Source organism: Lates calcarifer, linkage group LG14 (assembly GCF_001640805.2).
Source record: "Lates calcarifer isolate ASB-BC8 linkage group LG14, TLL_Latcal_v3, whole genome shotgun sequence".
Lineage (NCBI taxonomy): Eukaryota > Metazoa > Chordata > Actinopteri > Centropomidae > Lates > Lates calcarifer.
This window is the reverse complement of record NC_066846.1, coordinates 12,578,527-12,596,766: the sequence shown is the minus strand read 5'-3', so window position 1 is coordinate 12,596,766 and position 18,240 is coordinate 12,578,527. Positions and strand designations below refer to the sequence as shown.

The window sequence follows — 18,240 nt, the reverse complement described above, 5'->3', positions numbered from 1 at the left end:
GATCTAAATAATTAAAAGTGTAGAAGAATGAGTCAAATCTGTGTAATGCTGCAGGGAGTTTAGTGTTATATCTACTCCACATATCTGGTAATTTGTGGCATCATTTACCTTACCTACCAAAGTAACGAGAGGCTGTTTTGTCAGGTAAGAACTTAAAAAATACAATTTTTCTTTTAAATGTTGAGTAATAAAAGTTATAAAATATACAAGTACCTCGAAATTGTAAGTCGATGCGTATGCGTACTTTGTTGTTTTTCGCCTCTTCGTCAGACTCTATATCCTGTACTCTACCCTGCTAATTAACAAACGATTGTAATCCCCTTTCCTCTCATTTCCACATGTGGATAAAATCCTGTGTAGTGTCCTCAGATCTTTACCTCACATACCCATATATAAACTGAGGACATAAAGTGATGCGAGGAGCTCTCCAATCTCTGGACCTCTTATCCCTGCGGGGCCTGCGGTTTACTAAAACACATTGCTGCTCCAGTCATGTGAGAACCCACTGGTGAGTTTGGGAACTGGCCAACTACAGTGTCAGCAAGGGTCAAGCCAGCTGGGGTGACCTCACACAGCCTGCATCCTCTGTGCCTAAAGCTAAAACCAAATCCCGCTCTGGCACGGGTGGTGAATTCAGATCAAATCCAGGTTTATTTACATCAATACCACCTTTAATCTATGAGAATGATATTCCATTTTCCTCTTTTTTTAACCCCAGAGCAGCTACATGTGGCAATTCAAGCCTATGCTACGTTTCCCAGTTTTACGCAGGAACCTAGATAGAGTAATCGAGGAGGACCCCCCCAGCCTTCGCCCTGGGGAGGTATCTGTGATCTTTGACGCTGCGGAGAATGCCACGCTCGGCTTTCCGAGCCTCTACTACAGTTTGCATGCAACAATTTGCTGGAGCCTTTTATCACAAACACCTTTCAGTATCATGAGTGGGATCATATGTAGTGCAGCTGGCCCCAGCGGGAATCATACCCTTAACCCTGGCAGAGTTTTACCAATGCAGCTATGCAGGGACCACCTGTCTGCGTCTGTGTCTATGAATCTGTCACTCTAAATGAGACCTCAAAAGTAATTTGCCAATCTAGCTATGTCCATGCATGCTGTAGGGCCTATCAGAACTCTTCAAAAATCATAAAAACTTAAACTTAAACTTCTGATTTCTCTCTTTCCTCAGGACATAATGTTTTTCCAGATTTGTAGATTTGTTGAAGTTAAAATGAAGAACTTTTCATCCATGGTGGCTTAAAGGTTGAAACAGTTTTTGACCTTGACCTTGATCCAGAAATGCTAATAAATAGACCTTGTGGTGAGACTGTGTTGTCAGCTACTGTTTCCATATAAGAACAAACTTTCAATTCAGCATCAATTTGATCTAGTACATTTTGTACAGATTTAACCGGGGGCATGTGTAGCCTATCTTAGCATAAAAGAAACCTGCAGTGGAGTTAGCCAAAACAAAGCTGTCATGCTAATGTGTTGTATTATTTACACATGTAGAATAAAAAGAATCACTTTGGTTTAGGCTAGTCAGCATTAGCCTGATTCCAGACCTCCAAACCACTGTTTTCAAACAAGACTGGTGGAGAGACAGTGGACAAGTAAAAGCCTTGCCCTTCTACTCCACAACATTTTAGAGCAAAAACATTGCACTCCATTACTTATTTTAGCTTTATAGGCATAATTAAGAGTAAGGAATCCCATCTTCAGACATAGCTAGCAGGCTACCTAGCTACATCTGTGTTAAATAGCAACACAAAAATGGACAGACAATTTTGGTAACATCTTCACTCATACATTAACTTACAATTAGGATCTAGTAAGCTAGCAGCAACACCTAAAATGTACAATGAAGTTGCCATATTGTTGCATTTCTAAACAAATCTCAGGTGACTCCAATAAATTAGCAAGAACATATGACAAATTTGAAGCAGGTAAAGGGCATATTTCTCTGTTTTGGCAGAAGCTAGCTGTTTTGACTTTGCCCTAAGCATAGCTAAATATGTCCTTGGCTTATTTATCTTCTGCAAAAATGTGGAAATGAAAATAATACCAATCTTTTCATGTCAAGAACAGTTTCCCAAAAATACAGTACTTTATAAATCTGCCAAACCTTTCATGAAATTAGCTTGAAAATTACTGAACATTAAAGCGGAAATTTGAGTGAATTGGGCAAAGAATCACCTTGTAGTTTAATTAGCTTTACTGACTCAAAAGGTCAAAACATTGTCATTGAAGCATTGTCCCTTAACCCTCTTTTATTAGCCTGTTTCCCTCTCCCACTCTTTCACCTCTTTAACCTCTTGTTACGGAAAAACTGGACAGCATTGTGACAGCCGGAATACCAGCCTCCAATCTCCCTCACAATGACGGCTGGCTACCAGTCGAGCCGACGGGCAACCCAACTCTTCCCCGGGGAAATATCAGCTGCTTTTCAAGGGAAGCCTGGTTCCGCTAACCTTCGTCTGGCGCGAGACCAGTCGAACACACGAAAAGCCCCTCAACCTTTCATCCTTTCATGTGCTAAACTCTGCTCCTGTGAGAACAAGTGAACTCATGTAGCCTTCAACCTTTTACCCTGTTTCTGTCTCACCTTTGATATTGATGGAGGAGCATTTCAGAAATCTGAAAGCGTACCTCTGAAGTTCTTACTAATACCACATTCAGTTTATTTGTCTTAGTGAAACATTCCCTTGCTTACGGTATAAAAATTGCTTTGTACCAGTGACTCCACCATACACTTCTGCTGAGTAATCTTCCAGATAATATAGGTGTGGTCAACTTCTGAGTAAAACAAGCTGGTTCGTGATGATTTCATAAGAATCAAGACCCTGTTTGCAGCCATATATCTACAGAGGACAAGAAATATGTCAGAGGACAGAACAAATTTAACACAGTGCTTTTATAGGTGTGTGTTTGCATGTGTTCAACTGTGTGTGCGTCAGTCCCAGTGCCAGTCAAACTAGTGGCCACTGTGTAAGCTTAATGATGCAAATTTTTTGCTTTAGTGTTTTCACATCAGGTCATTTATTTGGCTGATGTGCACTGGGGCTTTGGACAATGATTGACGTCAGTTGTCTGGGTTTGCAGACACACCGGAGGGAGTTTTAGCTACTGTGACGTGGAGTGATTCTTTTCATGCACAAACAGCCTTTAATTTTAATTTGAAGACTGTAAAGAATGTGACACCGGCACCTTTTCTTAGAGGAATAAAAAGTAATGTGAGATGCTTTCACCGGTGTAAATTAAGCAGAATGAAATAACTGTTGCAGGTTAACAGATGACTGTGAAATTGAGTAATTTGTGATTCGTACTTTGCTTAAAAATGAGTGATCTCACCTGATTGCTGCTTACTTTTCTAGCAATCCACTGCTTCTCAGTAAACCCTAAATTAAGACAAAGCAAATCATCTTATTTTAATCAATTTCAAGCACAAGAAGGCTCATCTTGAACTTTCTATGCACCACTAAAGCAAAATAACTGATACGATCTTAAGGTCAGTCAGCTTGCTAAGCCTTGTTTTCAAGAGGGTGTCTGTGTCAAAATGTTTCAAGACCCTCTGATCACATGTTGGGTCAGGTTATCCAGCACAGAAAAACTATAGAGTTTGAGGAATGGGCTGTTTACAGGGGGGCTTATTAACCTAATAGGATTAAGGAGGAGCAGCTGAAATTGTCTTTAATTTAGATTTGTGTAGATTTTGCTACCTTTTCTTCTCCTCTCCTCTTTTCTCTTCCTCCTGATAGATAGTTACTGTGGTCCAGTGCCCTCTGCTGGTTCAGATTCAGCCCTACATTAAACCCTCTGCTGCCATTGTACTTGCAACAAAGGAGCAGAGCCAACAAAGCTGAAACACACACACACAGGAAACACAAAGGAAAGCATGCTTCCCTTTGTTATAGACTCAGTCTGTTATTTCAGTACAAGAACAGTTGCGACACTAGTGCTGCTGCTGTTGTTGACATTGCAGTTTAAAACAGACGCAGACAGACAGTTTATTTATACAACAGAAAAACAAATTATTAAATCTGCACATGGTCAAAAACATTTACTCCTAAACTGTTTTTGTGATCAACAACATTCAGACAAATATAGTTTCCAGTCTAACTTTGACCTCGAGTGTATATAATGATTTTCATATACAGTCCATGGTTCAAGTGTATTTTCTTCCAGTGTCTTTAATATTTACAAAGTATACAATACCTTTTATGTTTTCAGAAGCAGCTGTGTGAAAGTGGTGGTAAATGGAAACCAGTTAAGTTAAATCAGTGAATTAAACTTTGCACTTTTCTTGTAGTAAACATATCAAAAGTGTGGGTTTGTACCAGTGCTTAAAGACCATTAACATTGTGGTATCACATAATACATGTATATACACAGATAAACACATTTGAGTGTACTGGAGCCTTCTGACGGTCACATGTTTTGTTTTGTTTTTTAACTGTACCATGGTACAGTAGTTGGGAAAGTTTTCTGTTGTTTGTCTTTGGTGTTTCATCATTTTTCATGTCTGACATCTTTAATATTGCTCATGTTTTGGTTTTATAACTTCCTGTGCTTGTTGATTCTTTTGGTAATAAAATTAATTAATCCACTTGTTTTAAAAAGAGCTTAAAAAACATCTGTGTAGGTGTATAGCCTGCAATGCAACATGGGGGTCAGGGCTCCCAAAAGGGGGTGAGTTAAATAAGAGAGATACCAAAACCTACTAATTCTACACAAAATTCTGTTAATTTTTTATACTTTTCCCTATAATTTGACTTTTCATGTGAAATATTACATGGTTTTCGCCTTTTAACCCTTGAAAATGATCTAAAAAAAGAAAAAAATCACTTTGGTTGAACATCACACAACATGTAGACAAATTAAACCAGGTCACGTGTGGGTGTTGCTTCATTTTAAGGGCGCACCGGCTAAAAATGCTGGGAACTCCTGCTAAAATGCCCGTGAGAGTGTGAGGAGAAGTCTGTTTGAAAATGTATCTATAGAGTGGAAGAATGGTAAGCTGCCTGTCAGTGCATGGATTTTAAACACACACACACACAGTGAGGATCAGCGAGGATAATCTTCCAGAGCTTCCAGGATGCCATCTGTAGCTTTAACAAACTCTATTCTCTATCCGTCTTATTCTGTGTTAGACCACTAGAAGGCGCTGTGGAATTATTCTGAAATCATCCCCTCGAGTTGCACTAAAAAGGTGCACTGTGAATTCAAACTTCCTTCGCCTACATTCAGGATTATTTTCTATTATGAGAATAAAATTAAAGTAATATTTACATTAACATCTGGTAAAGACAATAAAAGATGAAAACAGAGCCATAAGATGGAAAAGTGAGGAGGAAAAACACATTGCACATTAATACCCCTGCAATAGATTTAAATAATATAGAGTATTTATGTGCATACACCTACAGATTACAGCTGCTTTACACAACATTTTATCCAATCTGCTCTTACAGATTACATACATACATACATTTGTTCACACATTTCTTCAAATCTCAAAACTCTCAAGTGCAAAATTTTAATTGTCACCAAAACAGCAGTGAAACTTTCAGCCTCCAAATGAGACGTTTTTTTTGTTTTTTTTACTTGATTAAAGAGGCTGTTATTTGAGGAATTACTGAGTCTTTATAGGATGAAAAACACAAGTTCTCAGACAATAGACTTTGAGTTTTAAATCGTTCCAGCCTGGAAAAGATATGAATCCCTTCAGGCGGACCAGATTTAACCAGTAAAACATCTGTGTATGTCAAGAATTTGTGATGATACAATAAAATGACAGAGGGAAAGAATTTACTTCCTGTCATGGGATGAAAAGAAGCAAACACCCCAAAATCTAACTTTAGAAGTACATTTGGTCATGAGAAGGAAAAATAAAAAAAACTTATCCCTCATGGGAGCAATCCCGCTCAATCTGCCCACTATCTGAACTATTATTAGCCTTTAATCACCCAGGGAAGGTCTCTAATATTCATTCAGTTACACACTTTAACATCTGGCAGCTTTGGTCCAGATTGAGGAGCTGTGCTGCAGCTGAGGAGAAACTGTGCCAGAAACACTCAAAGCCTGAGTGCTGCCTTTGGTGAACTGAGAATTTTCATTCTGTGTAGGGAAATCTTGATGGAAATCACTTTAAAAAAAGAAAGAATCCACCACATAATCCAATGAGATCACATTAATAACAAGGTCAATATGGATGCAGAGTGGAGAGAAGGTGGTGAAAGCAAAGGGCAGCCATCTTTTCCTGCCTCCTCCACCCTCTCACCTCTCTATTTAACCTCCTCTTCGCCTCGGTTTCCCTTTCCTCCTGTTTCTGTCTCCTCTCCTCAGATGGAGAGACAGGGAAGCAAAGGAGGAGGAAACAAACCGGAGATTAGCTGCGTTCCTCGGCTGCTGACAGGCAGTTTCTGTAGATCCCTGCTTTGCTGAGTCACCACCAGCCTCAATACATAGTCCCACACAAGACTTCATCTCCTCAACTCAAGCCGTTAATGCACACAGACACACACACACACACACACACACACATAGTGATTGGTGTTAATCTGAACTAACACTTTCACTTCAGCCCCTTTCTGCTCCTGTTAAATTTTCCCAATGGATGATCACTGGTAAAGAGGAAATATCAAGATGATTTTCCATGAAAATACTGAGGTAAAGTTATACTTGTCTCAGTCCACCAGGACTAGCAGTGAACGACAGGTGCAGTCCAGGTAGATTTGTGAACTGCAGGTCAGGTCAGTGGTGCGACAACATGACATTGTCCTCGTCTTCAGTGGAGTAGAGCTGAGTCACGACGCGGACGTGAGCGATCTTCTTCACGGCCTTGTGAAACACCTGCTTCACATCCTTTGACCCGTCTGTTGCGATACTGATGCTGCGACTGTTGAGAGGATGGAGGGGGTAAAGGGAGTCAGGGGGAGGAAGGATGGAGGAAGGAGGGGAGGAAAGACGGACAGAACATTAACGCAAGATGGGGAGGAAAAACTGCTCCTAAAACTATAAAAAGAGAGGGCACATTAAGGGAAAAGCTCAATATTTTGGGAAATACTCTTGTCCACATTCTTGCCAAGAGACAAGAAGATCGACATCAATGTTGTGTCTGTTTTGTTAAGTATGAAGCCAGTGCCTGGAAGTGATTAGCCTAGCTTAGCATAAAGACTGGCAGCAGGGGGAAGGAGCTAGCCTGGCTCTGTCCAAAGTAAAACAAAACCAAAAAAGGATACTAACTTACTTTTAAATCTGGTTATTATTCTGTTGTGTTCTTGGGTTTTTTTTCTCCTTGGGATTAACTGGTAGACTGGAATTAATATTATCATTTAACTCTTGGAAAGAAAGCAAACAAGTGCATTTCCCAAAGTGTTGAACATGGAGGTGACATTTATTTTATTTTTTTAAAGAACTTGTAAAGTAGAAGAACTGAGTTTTGTCAGTGACAAACAATCAAATTTTCATTTTATGGACACTATCCCGACATCCTTCGCTTGAACTGTCTTGAAGTGGTTTTATTTGCATTTACTTGTCATCTTGAAAATAAAACATGACCCAGTCAAAATCTCATAAGAAATCTTTGGTGCATAAGCTGCAGTAAGAAGCAACTGGTCAGAAACTAGTTCTGGTAAAACAGCAAAACAGATATCTTGGAGATTATAATGATATAATCTTTGTTGTTGTCAAAATCAAATTTTACTTATTTATTTTGACATTTGTCTACAGATACCACATTAAAGCAGATAAGTTTTATCTTAAGTATCTATTTCTCTAATATTTTTTTAAGTTAATTGCACCAAGAACCTTAGGTCTGACCAGCTGATTTCTTCCTTCAAGACTTCCTCTTAAACTCTGAGGGAGTCATGTTCAAGATGCAACTAAGTGCAAACAAACTGCAGTGACACCTCGTATGTTTGCCAAAAGGACGAGTCACGTTGCCAACCAAGCCAGTAATGTTATACATTTTTTATAATGCATAACATTACCTCAGTTTTTCTTCTTTGCAAGTTGTTCCTGTTGCTCTTTCTCGGCTTTCCGTTTCTTGTACTGGGCTATCTCGGCCATCTGCAGCCCGTGGGCCATTTGCCTGTTGGGACGAAGTAAACAGCATGAACACAGCACACACACAAATACTGGAGTCCAGCAGTGGTTCGGCTACTTGCTCTCAATCCACCTGCTAGGTTAGCTAGGAGGTTGCAGTCACTGCAGAGTTCACCATAGAGGGATCAGACTACCATAACAGCCTGACCTGAAGGCCACTGTACTGTACTACTGTAAGATGTCAACAGGAGGCATTTTTTGATAGATGGGTTTAGTCTGGGAATTGGTTTGGTGGGTGACAAACAGAAATGGTTTGGCCAAAGCGAACATGGGAGGACGCAGACAGTTTCTGGGTGCAGGAAATCGAGGCAAAAGGGAAGTGCAGACTAAAAAAAAAAGAACAAAGGAGGAGGAGAACGAGCTGCCATTCCTACCCAGACTTGAGTTCTGGAGGAACAGGCAAAGGTTTGGTAAACCCATCTCTCCCTACGAGCCAGTAGGTCTCCTCTATTCCTTTCCCCTGAGAAGAATAGAAAGACAGATGCTGTGATACTGTATACTGATACTGCCAGCATCTCATCATGTTGTCGAAATCTAGTCCTTGATAAAGGGTTGTACCTTGACTTCTGTCCTGCCTCTTAATTCTACCTTGTAGCCAAGATTTAGGTCCTTCAAGACCTTCACTGTACTATGATGGACGTGGATCCTGTAGGCTGCAGTGAAGAAAAGAGAATGAATATCATAATTTCCAGGTGGCTGGGGATAAACAAAAAACAAAAGACCGACAAGCACAGCCAGGAAAAGGCTTCACGATGTAGCCCAAGCACTTGGCACCAAAATATGCCACTTTTATCTAAAACACAAGACTCAAACTGTAAATTTTTATTCTTCCCACAAGAATTTACACAATTTTAAAATTAAAATTTACAGGAAAACAGATTCTTTCTGTGGCTTCAGAGTAGGGTCTGTAACTTACGCATCCCAGTGGACTCCATACGAGAGGCAGTGGTCACTGTGTCTCCAAATAGACAGTATCGAGGCATGGTCAGACCCACCACACCTGCTACACATGGACCTACAACAAACACACACACATGATAAACACCCTTTTATGAGAGGGGTACAAACATTATTTTTAATCACCAGAGGCTTGGCCTCTTTTTGGTCACGCTTGCTTTCACATCACAGTTGGACAGACAGAAGCTGGATGTTCAACCCGTTTACCCAATACTTTTTACCTTTACTTTTACCTTACTTTTCAACATTTTTTTTCCTCCAATACACAAATATGTGGATTGATATAGTGTTTTTTCAACTACTGAAATGTCCCCTGGGGTACATAACACTAGCTAAGGTCTTGCCAATACTGAAACACAATCATCTGTCACCTGTGTGCAATCCTATGCGTATCCTGACAGGAACATCAGGCATATGTCTCATTTTGAAAGTTCCCACAGCGCTCAGGATGTCAAGAGCCATGTTAGCTATTTCTGCAGCGTGACGGTTGCCATTGGGGACAGGGACACCAGATGCCACCATGTAAGCGTCACCAATCGTCTCCACCTTTGAGTAGAACATAACAGAATTAGCAACAAGGGGATCTAAAGAGATTTAATACCCGGAGGTATAATGCTTGCAATGACAGAACTGAATAAGTGTTTAAAAGCACCTTGTAGACGTCATGGTTTCCTATGATGGCGTCGAAAAGCGTGTAGAGGTCGTTGAGCAGGTCGACCACGTTGATGGGTTCGCTGTTGGCTGAGATGGTGGTGAACCCAACAATGTCGCTGAAATAAAGCGACACGTTGTCAAAATACTCTGGTTTGACTGTACCGCCGACCTTCAAAGCCTCTGCGACAGATCTAAAGGGAAGAAGAAGAACACAAGTTTGAAATCTGTTAAGTTGACAGATAATTCACAATGTCCACGGGATCAACACTAAACACGGAGAAACACTTCTTCAGTTCAATGTCCAACTACTGGATGAACCACCATGGATTTTGCTGCAGACACTTATGCCCCCCACAGGATGAACTGTAATATCTTTGGAGATCCTCTGAGTTTTCATCTAGTACCATCATCTAATCAAAGTTTCTGCATTTTTAGATGTGTTCGAGTTAACCCACGGAGGCAGCATCTGTGTCAGCAGCTTCTCCGTCTTCTGTTTCTCGATCTCCAGCTCCTCCGTTCGTTCTCTGATCAGCTCCTCCAGGTTAGATGAGTACTGCTCCAGCATCCTCAGCATGGAGTCTATGATGTTGGTCTTCTTCCCCTTGTTGATGTTCTTAAACTGAGATGTGAGGAGGAGAAGTAAAAATACAGAGGACAAGAAATAAGAGGAACATAAAAATTTTGTTTACGTCCATGTGTGAAGCTTTGAATAACTACTTGAACCAGCTACAATCAACCAGCCTTCCTACCTGGTCAAAGATCTCATCAAAGCAGGGTCTCTTGTCTGGTTGTTCATTCCAGCACTGTTTCATCAGCTGGATGCACTCTAATGGAGCATAGTCTGGACTGACCACCGGGCGAAAGAGTGGAGGAGGCTTACAGAGCCTCTCTATGATGTCTAAAACACAGAAAAACATCAGCTATTCTATTGTGCTATAGCCACACTCGAGTGCACAAATGCTAGACTGTTTGGGAAATGATTGTCTTGCCTGCAGCAGAGAGGTCCAGCATGCAGAATGGTGGCCCCCTGATCACCACTTCCTGCATGATGATGGCAAAGCTGTACACGTCACCATGCAAAGTCCCGTGAAGCCCTGCCTGCCCACTCCTCAGGATCTCTGGAGCCGTCCACAGTAACTCTAAACACACCAAATACATACAACTCGATTACTTTGTTTCTGTCGTGGCTTCTTCACTGGGACAAACTGGATGTGACCCTGATCTGTTATCTCACCGTCTGCAGGTGGTTCAATGTAAGGAAACTTCTGAGACTCCAGAACCTCATTGTAGCCATAATCTGTGACCTTCAGGACAAATCGGCCATCCACCACACAATTACGGGACTTCAGACGACTGTGGGAAACTCCGCGGTGGTGGAGGTACTTCATACCCTGACAAGGAAAAGGAGCAGGTTGGGTAATCTTCAGTTTTTGGCTCAGCTCTAAGATATGACTTTCAAGATCTTCCCTTTTCATTCACATATGTAAAAGTCACAAGTCACTGCCAACTAATTTACATTAACCTTAATCAGATCCAGCAGCAGAGAGGACTTGAACATCCAGTCAAGTTTGACGTCTTCGTTCAGCAACAGGTCCTCCAAGCTTCCTCTGGAGCAGAACTCGGTCACAATGGCGAACACGCCACAGTCATGAAAGAAGCCCAGGAAGGGGTTGACGTTCTCATGACGCATGTCCTTCATCTGTAGATAAAAAACTGTTTGGTGAGTACACACTAAAAATGATATTAACTCCACTTTGCCTCACAACAACATCACACACCAGCTCAAACACATCACTGGTTTTGGGGGTGATTCTGCTGAACAGCCCATCTGGAAGCCTCTTCAGCCAAGCCCAGTCACCCTGTAGGAGAAAGAAACAGTAACCAACTGTGAGAAAATCAATTTAATCACCACAAGGCTTTGAGGATTTGTTTATGACTTTTATAAGATTATTTTATCAGGCTCAAAAATTAATTCAACCAAGAGGCCGAAACTCAAGTTTGTTCATAAGGAGACCTAAATGGGTCTTTATAAATTGGAAAGCACTGAAGGAGATGTTTCCATTGTGCTATATGCAATCACCTCATAAATTACAACATTGGAGTTCTCATATGTGGCCGGGGATTGGGTGGAGACTGGTGAGGTAATGCTGCGATCTGATATGCTCCTCATGCCGCTGGCTCTGCTGTCATCCAGACTCAACTTCTGAAGAGAGATAAGTTCAAAATGTGAGACAAGAAGTTTTGCTTCAATGTCAAAATCACTTTCAAATAGTTAAATTTAACCTCAGGAACACATAAAAATGTTGATGTTGATGTCTGATCCTAACAGTCCAAGAAATGTCTAAACCCATAAAGAAATATAAAAATACATCACAATTTACAACTTCCTCTTGTGTAGTTTCACTTTTATAATAGATACAAGCAAAAGTTGGACACCAACAAGTTGTCAAATGGAGGCTGACCTTGTTGCTAAGCGATGGGTTTATGAATGTGACATCAGCCAGAGTCAGCAAGATCTTGTTTGGACCTTTGACCATTCGAATTTGATTGATGCGTCGCCTAGGCAACAAGAGACAAAGAAGAGAGGTAAGAATGAGTGACAAACTAACAGCAAATGTCCACACATTGTTAATCTCTTTATGTTCATATAATAATTTCAATATATAATGATACGTTCAGTCTTTTCAGGCCAAACAATATGACTGCCTGCTGACTTTGTACCTGATGCAGTAAGTCAGCGCCACAACAAAAACAGAGACGGAGATCATCCCTACAAACATCCTGATGGTCATGAACAGATCCACACCTAAAACAGAAAAAGAAGAGTTTTGATTGAAAACATTAAATAATGTTTTTAAAGAGAAAAGAAAACTAATTGTAATCTCCAGTCCATTAGTCAGCACTGAATAAATAAGCCTATCTAGAAAAATAATCCAGAGTGAAATCCAAAACATTTAGTTTGCCATTTATATGCACTGATATAAACAATCCAAGCTTCTTTGGAACTGTATATGCAGCAATATGTTTATTTGTAGAGTGTGAGTCACCTGTAAAAGTCTCAACAGTAAACCAAAACATCCAGCATGCATGGATGTACAGTTTATATTTGTGTGTGTGTGTGTGTGTGTGTGCGTCCTCACCCCCTGAGCAGATGACTCCAGGGGTAAACCAGCAGGATGAGTCCTTCCTGGGTCCAGAGCCTCGAGGGAAGTGGATGTCTCGACCCAGGAAGTGCACAATACCGGCCTCCATCTCAATCCTGTCATCAGTCAGTATCATCATTATTAGAAATTATTAATGCAACTATAACGTTGGAGAAGAGAAAATGGTGTCAAATGTATAAACCTGTATGCTGGTTTCAGCTCCCAGGAGAGTCCATCTGTGTCGAGTATGAGGTAGTCCAGCAGAACAGCTCCAGAGCTGTTGGTTTTGAATGGGTGGCTGAAGCCCTGCAATGTCAATAAGATATGTGGTTGGAGCTGCCTTTCTATTATGGGCATTTGTCATTACAATCTTACCAGGAAACTTAAAGTGGTGAGTTCGGACACAAAACCTTTGATTTGTCCTTGACTGCCTAATGAGTGATTGGCTCTCTGGCTAAGTGACCAAGGGCCAACCCCTCTAGGTACCTGGAAGTCCAGGTTGCGGGTGTGTCTTGCCAGGTTTCCACCAGACATCCACTGCCTAGACTGCCGAACCTGATGCACTGCATGAGCCATGAAGAGGACCGAGTTGTAGATGGTCCCAAAGAGAGGAGACACCTACAGGGATCAGATTTCAGCTCAAGCTAAAGCTCCAATTAAAACCTTCCTATCCAAACTCTTTAGTTCTATGTATCACCTGCTGTGGTTTCAGTGTCCTCGCCACCTCCCCCCTATCCATGGCCTCTCTGTAGGCCTCGTAGAAAGACATCTGGGGTGAGTTGATAGTGATGGTCAGCACAGCATCGTAGGCTCGCAGCAGTTTGCTGTTGCTCTTCAGGGCTGGGTAGGAGATGTTAAGGTAGGGAAGGCTGTAGAGCAAGGTGTCGTAGGGAAAAAAGACCAGGGAGCCTTCGATCATCTGCATGTCGTAGGCCGTTTCCAACAGGAGCTTCTGGAGTCCACCGCCAATCAGTGCCGAGTGCATGCACAGGATCACAACTAGGATAAGACATGACATTGACAAGTTTGTATACACTATAGAGTACACTTCTACATCAGTGTAGCAAGGTGAGAAGTCAAACCCACGGAGGGTAAATCAGTACCCACCCCGTATTTCTCTCATCTTGCGAAGCTTGGACAGAGTTCGCCTGACACCGTGAGGTGTGTTCTCCACAAAACTGACCAGTCTGACCGGCAGACCATGGCTTCTCAAGGAATCAGCTACCTGAACAGGACAGAAACAACACGTACTGTTCACTGAACAGATGAACTCAAACGAGTAAATCAGGGTGCTGAAGCAGCAAGAAAACAGCAGATTCAAACCTTGGTGGCTGTCTCCACCCAGATGTCTTCTGTGGAAGAGATGATGCCAACGTGGGCCCACCTGAAGTAGTTCATGACGCGGAGCAGCACCCATGTGGGCCTTGCCATGGAGCGGGCAAAGGTCGGGTGACTCCGAACATCGTCCAACTCATAGCCAACACAACTCCAAGGAAACAATGCCTGGAAGGGGAAAAAAATTGACCTTTCTAAAGTGTACACACATATCTAAGTGGCCTCTGAAATACCATTCCCAATGACACTTCACCCACTTTGTTCCAGCCTTTGCTCAGTAATGAAGCAGCATCACAGTAGCCGGGGTTGGCTGGTCCAATGAATCCTGAGGCCTTGGTTTGGAAACCCACAAATGCTTCCAGTGCCCTCGATGTCTCACATGACTCCTGAAGAGGGAGTCAGTCAAATTAATCATTGAACCAACTAGCAAGTCATGAACTGCACCATTGTTGCCTCTGGATGTATCCTATAATCTTATGTCAGGCTAGTGAAAGCTAAGGTCAGCCGTGTACCTGCAGCACAACATAATCAAACGTTGCAGCGTAGGTCAGTGATGGATCCTTGTTGATGCGGTTGACGGCGAGCTGTGCTGCCACGCTGGGGAGGGCCTTGGCAAACAGAGGGTCACACCCCCAAGGCCCCACCACCCCAACCTGAAACCAGGCTCCCTGGGTTGGGTGGGGCAGTAAGCACAGGGAGGCCAGGAGAACCAAGAGGAACCTCAGGAGACCATGGAGTGGAGGAGAGAAGGAAAGAGCAGGAAGATGAGGAGAGGAGTTGTGTTGGGGTGATGACATGGGAGGATGAGAAGCGTGGGTTAAAGCAGGAGAAGGAGAAGGAGTTGTTTCTCGTGTCTGCTGCCATGTTTGAGGTATAGAGATGAAGGCACAATGCTGTTGTCGCTTCTCAAGGCTCATGGCCTCCAGAGCTTACAAGAACCTGGAGGAAGAAGGTCTGATGGTGATGATGCTGCTTCCCTAGAAAAACAAAGGATATGGAAAAAAGTGTTTCACTATGGAGAAACTCTTCCACTATGACAGAGGATGAATCAGAGGCTATTGTTGTGAAGACATAGAAGCTAGTTAGCATGCTAACTTCAGAAGTAGAAAAGAAGTGATAGAACTAGAAGCTGCTGGAGACTAAATGATGCTGAATTAAACAGAATTTAGACTTGCAGATTGCTCCTGGCTCAGTTAGCTGTAACAGGATTATCAACTGAGACTCATACCTACACTGTATCATAATCCTTGCATAAGAATCTCACCATGGCTGTCTACATTAGAAGACAAAGTTTAGTTATCTGATTGTAATGTGGACTGGAAAACTGTGTGATCTACCAGGGATTGAGCAAATTAATATAACTGAGGCTTCAGGTATTTAAAAGTCAATATTGTCCTTTAAAAAAAAAAACTTACGTTAACACTTCAAGTCTTAAGGATGTGACTCTGTGTTGATTCGAACAAGTTGGGTGCTTTTTCTTGAATTTGTTTCCCCACTTTTGACATTGTTTTTTCATACGCTTCTGTACATGTAGCTTGCTGTTTACATTTGATTTAAATAATTTTTGTAATTAAATGTGCTATTTAATCAAAATGACCACACCTTGCCTCCTCTGCACTATTATTAATATTATTTTTTAAAGGTTTCCTACCATGCATTGATGAAACAGACAGGTCTTCCTTCTTCTGCACCAAAGCACTGCAGCAAAAGTTTGTTGCATCACTTTCCCTTTTGTTTACATCCAAAAGACTAAATCCCTCACTTACTTCCAACACAGCGCCACTGCATTATGACAATACATACATATAACACAGTAGGTGGTGAATCTCAAGAAGGTTTACAGCTCGTCCATGCGTGAGTGAGATGACCTGGAACAAATGTGTGACCTGTCCTGTCAGATTATATCAAATCCAATCAGCACCTGTGTAGCTGTCAGATACATCGACTGAGTAGGGGAAGTGAAAATAATGAACGTGACCATTAATAGCATTAATTTGTAGTGGTATGTGTAGGACTCTTGGTAGGAGTGACAGCAGTCATAGAGGAAGACTATTAATAGTGATTGAGTTGTTTTACATCTTGATATTTAGACCATATAGACCAGGATTAGTGGAGAGTCCTGGTCCATAAGGAGGCTGTGCTTTAGTAAGTCATCCATTTCTGCTAAAATAATCAACGTTTCTTCCTTAACACAGGATACACAGTATACTAATAGGTCTACAACTGAAGCCAGTGAAACCTGCTTTTCCATCTTTGGGTAAAGGAATGAATATAAGGTCCTAAGACGATTACATTTTCATATTTCAACTGTAACCTTAAAAAAATACACAAAATCTTGGTGACAAAAAAGTGTTTTTAAAACTCATAAATAATTAAGCCAACCCTAAAGTTGCATGTTTCCTTGCTTTACACACTGTATTTCCTTCTTTTCTTAATAAACAGTGCAGTTCTTCTCTGAAAGCTAGAGGGCAGCACAGCACAGAAACACCAACCGGCCTCTTCATTCAGTCTCCTGCACAGAAAACTGTGGTGTGTGGCGGAGTTTTCTGGAACAAAACACAGAGGTTTCTATTTGAACCCACATTGGGGCCTACAACAAGCAGATTTTGGCTTTGTCTGCTCTCACTGATCCCCCACTCCTTCAGTGTAGAGGTGATAAAAAGTTACAAGGCATTGCACAATGTGGCAGAACAAACTGCACATTTCTGCAGAGTAAACGTCACTGTTCTGGCCTTTTCGTGGGGCTGATGGATTAATGTTGATTGCCTGAATCACTGTTTTGCCCTTTTATGAGACTCACCCTCCTCTTTGCTCTGATTCAAACACACGGTTTAACAAATTTCCCCAAAAGTCAAAGGCAAAAGTGAAGTTAGTACGAGGAATCAGGGAAGGTAAAAGCATCAAAATGTGCATTTTTTTCTTAGCATCTACATGATTGCTATATGTTTTATGTTAATAGAGGTAAAACAAAAGGCAACTTTCTAAACTGTTTCGATAATGAAGTTGTATCCTGTTTTATATCTTCTACCATACACACTCTCTCTCTGAACCTGACTCTACCAACATTATGTCAAAACCAAGACAAATCAGTCCAGATGTGAAGTCCTAATCCTGCCAAATGAACCCACTGACTCATACTGTAACACTGAAGCTCACATTTAAATGCATGCTGCTTTAACACCCTTCAACACCATAATATTTCACTTTTTAAAAATCTTTACTTGGAAAAACTTTGATAAAATGATTCAAAGCACAAAAATGAAGCATGATATTTGAGCAAACATTACGTGACCCAAGCATGGAATCAATTTCTGATGAAATGTGAGTTTTTGTTTTTGTTTTAAACTGGTTCCAACATTTAGTCAAGAATGAATCTTTAAGCTCATTGATGATATTTCTACTTTTTACAGTGAGGTAACCAGTTGTGGATCAGAGGTTCCCAATCTGTTGTTGTGGACACTACCAAAAATACATTTATTTATTTAAATTGTACATTTTATTTACAAATAAACAGAAAGACGTAATTGATTTAAAATGTCTTTTCAAAAGTGTCCTGGCCAAGTTGAGTCACGGGCAGCATCAGACAGGTAAGAGAAGATGAAAGATAAAATGTGGTCATAAAATCATGAGTAACATTATTATCACAATCATAACATCATAAAATATTTTATCTTAACAATAATGTAAATGTAATGTGTTGTGGGACAACACAACAAAAGCCAGGATAAAGGAAAATTGCAATGTTACATTTATAAATTAGATTGATTTTTGGAAAACATTCCTCTAATCAATGCTTTAAAATTGATTTAAAAAAAAATCTTTAACATTTGGTTGACTTGGTCATAACCTATAGACATATGCGCCTTTGACAATGGGTCCCAAGAAGAAACAGCTCAATTTGAAAGGTTCATAAGGCAAAAAGGTTGGTTATTACTGCCATGAATCATCAACATTGCAGACAACCTCTTGAAATTATTGCTTTATCTGAAGCAAAATTAAAATATATTAGCTATACTACAATATTTTTAAAGTATAAGATGTCCAACCA

The 18,240-nt window shown here is 41.0% G+C and overlaps 1 protein-coding gene across 1 annotated transcript; it reads right to left on the bottom strand.

The window, feature by feature from the left end:
- Window positions 1–6,153: 6,153 nt before the first annotated feature.
- On the bottom strand, window positions 6,154–15,138 carry gc2 (guanylyl cyclase 2). Its single transcript, XM_018703774.2, has 23 exons — window positions 14,705–15,138; window positions 14,450–14,578; window positions 14,181–14,360; window positions 13,965–14,082; window positions 13,555–13,856; window positions 13,344–13,475; window positions 13,060–13,163; window positions 12,855–12,973; window positions 12,436–12,520; window positions 12,177–12,273; window positions 11,795–11,917; window positions 11,493–11,573; window positions 11,237–11,413; window positions 10,949–11,105; window positions 10,704–10,853; window positions 10,464–10,612; window positions 10,170–10,333; window positions 9,713–9,905; window positions 9,432–9,606; window positions 9,020–9,118; window positions 8,662–8,756; window positions 8,478–8,563; window positions 6,154–6,895 (listed from the first exon to the last, which is right to left on the bottom strand). Exons 1-23 carry the CDS (start codon window positions 15,107–15,109, stop codon window positions 6,751–6,753), a joined length of 3,465 nt encoding a protein of 1,154 aa, XP_018559290.1. The 5' UTR covers window positions 15,110–15,138; the 3' UTR covers window positions 6,154–6,750.
- Between the last annotated feature and the right edge of the window lie 3,102 nt (window positions 15,139–18,240).